At 43.2% G+C, this 5,531-nt stretch overlaps 1 protein-coding gene across 1 annotated transcript; it reads left to right on the top strand.

The window, feature by feature from the left end:
- Positions 1-2,900: 2,900 nt before the first annotated feature.
- LOC114841502 lies at positions 2,901-4,536 on the top strand. Its single transcript, XM_029126513.1, has 4 exons — positions 2,901-3,385; positions 3,441-3,909; positions 4,003-4,121; positions 4,350-4,536. Exons 1-4 carry the CDS (start codon positions 2,901-2,903, stop codon positions 4,534-4,536), a joined length of 1,260 nt encoding a protein of 419 aa, XP_028982346.1.
- Positions 4,537-5,531: the final 995 nt, after the last annotated feature.

Here is a 5,531-nt window from a genome sequence, read left to right as displayed (position 1 = left end):
GCCCCACCCGAAGTTGCTTTTTCAATATTAAGATTTTTTAAATTGGTTTCCATTTTAGTCCCACGAGTACCGCGGTTAAGCGTTTTCACCTGGTGCATTGCCGCGATTGCCCAGGGCTTGGCTTGTCTCGGGTGGGTTACACCCAAGACTACTCTCAGAGGTCGCCCAGGTTTCTGAGAGGCACCGTTAGCGACACAGCTCCCCCTGTGCCACGCATCCTTAGGCACGGTATGGCCGAGGCCATGGCTTACGCCGCTCACACACATGGATTGGGTGGACTCCTCTTAGCGACCGCGGGCAGCGGTAGTCCTTAAGACCTCCACCGCCCGCGACCGAGCCCCCTCACTACGACAAAGTGGGAACCCAGTAGAGGGGGATCCGATTAGTTAATATCACGTTATTTCTGACGAGCTTGTGATTGTTCATCTGAAAAAGCATGCCATCTTCACATTTATTCGATTGTTTTTTCGCTCAAATCACGATGCCATCGGACCTGTCAAAGCATTATTGAGGTTAAGTATACTGGGATTGAGTAATTGGAGATGAACCTGAGGTTGAGCAGTGGCCATTCAACTAAAGCCCGGCGAAGCGTTTCGCGTAATAGTCTAACGCTGGGCTGTGAGCGCGTGACGCGGCTCACCCTCGGGTACATGTGACGCGCGTGGAGTTTATCCCAAGCTGGGGCGGAGTGCGTATTTCTAGCTGCGATACAGGTCCCGAGCCGAGTTCGAGCGGCGTGATTTCTACCCGGGATAAATTCCCCATTCAGCAGCCCCCGTTTCATCCCTGAATCTCTGTAATAAAAAAATAAAAACTGCGACGAAAGTCGCGGCGCCATGAAAAACCTAATGGTTTCTCGGCGCAGTTTCTCCCGATAACTCGCCCGCTAATTAAAAAATAGTCTCTCCCCTCCTAATTAACATTAAGGAATGAAACTAATGCTGTTCGATGGAGAATTAAATTCCCCATCAATTAACCCTCTTTCAGCCCTTAATCTCTGTAAAAAATGAAGAAATTCTCATGAAAATCACAGCGCAGTAAGAAGAATAATCGTTTTGCGGCGCACAGTGACTCTCGGTAATTAAAAATTCACCTCTCCCCTCCTAATTACGATTTAGGAATGAAAAAAGGACACTTCGACGGAGAATTAAATTCTCCATTAATTAACGTTCTTTCATCACTTAATCTCTGTAACAAAAAAATAAAAACTGCCATGAAAGTCAGGGGCCAGTAAGAAGAATAATTTTTTCGCGGCGCACACTGACTATTCACCATTCGCCCGCGAATTAAAGATTCACTTCTCCCCTCCTAATTGTAATTAAGGGATGAAATAACGGTAGTTCGATGGAGAATTAGTGTGCGCCGCGAAAAAATTATTTTTCTTACTAGCCCCTGACTTTCATGGCAGTTTTTATTTTTTTGTTACAGAGATTAAGGAATGAAAGAGGGTTAATTGATGGGAAATTTAATTCTCCGTCGAATTGCCCTTTTTCATTTCTTAATCTCAATTAGGAGGGGAGAAGTGAATTTTTAATTAGTGGGAGTCACTGTGCGCCGCAAAACAATTATTTTTCTTACTGCGCTGTGATTTTCATGACAGTTTCTTCCATTTTTTACAGAGATTAAGGGCTGAAAGAGGGTTAATTGATGGGGAATTTAATTCTTCATCGAACTGCTTATTTTTCATCCCTTAATCTCAATTAGGAGGGGAGAGGTAAATTTTTAATTCGCGGGCGAATGGTGAAAAGTCAGTGTGCGCCGCGAAAAAATTATTTTTCTTACTGACCCCTGACTTTCATGGCAGTTTTTATTTTTTTGTTACAGCGACTGAGGGATGAAAGAGAGTTAATTGATGGGGAATTTAATTCTCTGTCGAACTGCCTTTCTTCGGCTAGTGTGCCAGGAATCTGATAGGACGGGTAATTGTTTGCTGTCGGTTTTTGAGTTGTTTTTTGCCAGACCTGGCCCTGTATACTGTGTTGTTTCTGGTGTTCTGAGAGAACTGATCCTGGTGGTTCGCGGCAAGCAATAAGTTTTGGAGTTTCTGTCATCAAATCAATCATTTTTTCGTTGAAATAAGTCAAGTTACTTTACGCTTCATCCAGAGAAGATTGTTATTATGATATGCAAGCCGCCCTTACACCGGACGACTTGAAATTTGGAGTTATTCAGTATGCCTGATAATTTGCACGCATCGGGCCCAGTCGATAAAGACAATGCTATACGTGTCACAGGTGGTGTCATCTCCTGTCCTGTTATACAACCCGCTCGGTTATCAATCTTACCCAAACAGCAACACCAAAACAAAACTGATTTGAAGAAAGGTGTATGTCATAATAAAGTTCATTCTCCCTCCTATAGGGGATTTTAATGGGAGAATTGGTACCCTCAACGATACGATTCCTGATTTATTATTAAGTGACTCGATGCTGATCAGTGAACATGTTTTTTGTGACAGTGAGTTGAAGAGAGAGGGGCGTATCCTGATGAATATGATGAATGAGAATGGTATGTTTTTGGTGAATGGTAGGGCTCCGGGGGACTGTCCTGGGCAATTGACATTTAGCAGCCATGTAGGCGTCAGTACTGTGGACCTATGCTGGGTCAACACTCCAGCGATGAATCTCGTTCAAGGGTTGGTGGTCTTCGACGATATTTTCACCTCGGATCATTTTCCAGTTTTATTGTCCTTTTATAGTCCTAAACGTACTTTAAGTATCGGAGTTGATGATTCTGTTACATCAATTGAAAAATTAAAATGGAACTTGGAAGTTGAACGAGAACTCTCTCATAGGTTGGAGTGTTGGCTCACTAGGGAAATCCCTAAATGTTCTGAGGGAATTGCGGAGAGAAATGATTTGATTAAAGATGCGATCATCACGTGTGCCAAAGATACTGGAATGTTTACTGTAGTTAAGATCAGAAATGGCACCCTTTTAGATGGGGGCAACAAGAGAAATGTTAAATGGAGGGAAGAAAAATCGGGAAGCACAGTGTACTCGATTTTCATCGATTTTCGCCGTGCTTTTGACTCTGTGCCTCATAGCCTCTTATGGTCAAAGCTATTCAATCTGGGGCTCTCCTCCAAAATATTGAACGTTCTCATTGATTTGTATAATAAAGCTGAAGCTTACGTAAAGCTCAGGGGAGATAAAACAAGAAATTTTGAGATTACTGAGGGTGTTCTCCAGGGGGAGATACTGAGTCCCCTTCTCTTTATTTTATTCGTTTCTGACTTTGAGGATTTTTTTAGAGACAAGGGGTTTAGGGGGCTCAGTATCGACTCTATGCACGATATTCTCTTGCCCACGTATGCTGATGACTCAGCCTTACTTTGTCATACTCCTATTGACGTTAAGAAGAAACTTGACTCTGAAACATTACTGTGACTTGAATGGCCTAATCGTAAATACTGGGAAGACGAAAATTTTGCCTTTTAGAGCCAGTGGGAGGATACTTAAAACAGAGAAAGAGGCATTTTTCTACGATAATGAAACTTTAGAAACAGTTAACAAATATGAGTACCTGGGAGTTTTATTGGAGAGCAATATGAATTGCGTTGGTGCGGCAAGTCATGCTATCAGGAAAGCCAAAATGGCGATTGGCATCACAAAATCTATTTTGGTGAAATCTAAGTCTGATGCGTGGGGCACAAAAATCAAATTGTTCGACAGTGTAGTTTCTCCAACGCTGTTTTATGCGGTAGCATCGTGGGGCATTGGACACTTTGAGCAAATAGAAAAAATACAGATTGATTATTATAAACAAATTCTGCTGCTTCCCGCAGGAACTCCAGGGGTTGCTGTTCGAATGGAACTAGGTCTGAAACGTCTCGCTATAAAGGCGCTTGATCTTACGATTGGTTGGTTAATTAGAATTCTTAGAATGGGGACACACAGATTACCGTTGGTTTGTTTGTCACGCTTAATTTTTCTGTGTGACAAGCCCTCGAATAAAGTGGCTTATAATTGGTTTTCAAAATTAAAATTGATTCTTTACGAGATTGACATGGAATTCTTGGGAGACTGTCTGGACGCTGAGGTCTGGTCTAGTCACAAGGCTAAAGTCTTATCTAGATATCACGATAACTTGAGGGCACAGGATTTTCTTAGATATTACGAGTCCGAATCTTTACAAATTAAATTACACTATGATTTCTTTACAAGACGCCCCAGATACTTATCTTTGAGATGCCCTATGGCCCTTGCTCGCACAACTGCTCAAATACGCTTGGCGAATGTACACTACTGTAGATTGCTTGTAAATAACAACAGATATGTCGTAAATGTGAAAGAACACTGTAAACTATGTCATTTGGAAATGGAGGATTTTGTACACATTTTAATTAGATGCCCTCATTATCAACACCTGAGGCTAGCTCGTCTTAGGGAGATTGTTGAGGAAAGATTTGAGGTTGACTGGCTTCCCACGTTACTTGACATCAAGAATCCAAAAGAGCTTAAGCGTCTAGCCTTTTTCATTATTGAAGCACTTGAGTTCAGAGACAGACAGCTGAATCAATCTTTCGAGCTTTGAGTTGACAGGAGAAAGACGATTATGTGTTTGTATATATAGCTGTATATTGTGAGTTTGAGTGAGTGAAAAACCGATCAAATGTAATAAAATATTAAAATGGCAATATTGTTAATGGCAAACTAGCCTCCCCCCGTGCAAAGTGAGTGTCGTCTAGTGACGCAAACTCACGCAGGCATGTATTCTAAATAAATAAAATAAACTGCCTTTCTTCTATCCCTTAATCTCAATTAGGAGGGGAGAGGTGAATTTTTCATTACCGGGAGTCACTGTGCGCCGCAGAACAATTATTTTTCTTACTGCGCTGTGATTTTAATGACAGTTTCTTCCATTTTTTACAGAGATTAAGGGCTGAAAGAGGGCTGATTGATGGGGAATTCAATTCTCTGTCGAACTGCCGTTTTTTTATCCCTTAATCTCAATTAGGAGGAGAGAGACAAATTTTTAATTCGCGGGCGAGTTATCCATTAGGTTGTCCATAACGCCGCGACTTTCGTCGCAGTTCTTATTTTTTGATTACAGAGATTACCCCCTCCACGGGGTTCCCCCTTTGTCGTTAGTGAGGGGGCTCGGTCGCGGGCGGTGGGGATCTTAAGGACTACCGCCGCTCGCGGTCGCTAAGAGGAACTCACCCAATCCATGTGTGTGAGCGGCGTAAGCCATGGCCTCGGCCATACCGTGCCTAAGGATGCGTGGCACAGGGGGAGCTGTGTCGCTAACGGTGCCTCTCAGAAACCTGGGCGACCTCTGAGAGTAGTCTTGGGTGTAACCCACCCGAGACAAGCCAAGCCCTGGGCAATCGCGGCAATGCACCANAATCGGGTCAGACTGAGTTGAGCCGAGAGAACACGTCGCAAGAGAGCGAAGCTGCATCAAACCTCGGGGGCAATTGCAACCTTGGCGGATGCAGCAGGTCGATGAGGGGCAGCCNAATATCCCTAATAGGGGGTCAGAACCTACCTTCATAGATCGGAGACGACACGAGGTCATAGATATCA

The sequence above is a fragment of the Diachasma alloeum genome, unplaced genomic scaffold, assembly GCF_001412515.2.
Source record: "Diachasma alloeum isolate Michigan unplaced genomic scaffold, Dall2.0 Dall_scaffold_00615, whole genome shotgun sequence".
Taxonomy (NCBI): domain Eukaryota; kingdom Metazoa; phylum Arthropoda; class Insecta; order Hymenoptera; family Braconidae; genus Diachasma; species Diachasma alloeum.
This window is presented reverse-complemented; position numbering and strand designations above follow the sequence as displayed.

What these genes read in the sequence shown, in the direction of transcription:
- LOC114841502 (XM_029126513.1), top strand. Translation starts at nt 2,901, where the DNA reads ATGTTTACTGTAGTTAAGATCAGAAATGGCACCCTTTTAGATGGGGGC. An exon ending in CTTGACTCTGAAACATTACT is followed by an intron (nt 3,386 to 3,440) that starts GTGACTTGAATG and finishes TTTGCCTTTTAG; the next exon opens with AGCCAGTGGGAGGATACTTA. An exon ending in GATTTTCTTAGATATTACGA is followed by an intron (nt 4,122 to 4,349) that starts GTCCGAATCTTT and finishes CATTTTAATTAG; the next exon opens with ATGCCCTCATTATCAACACC.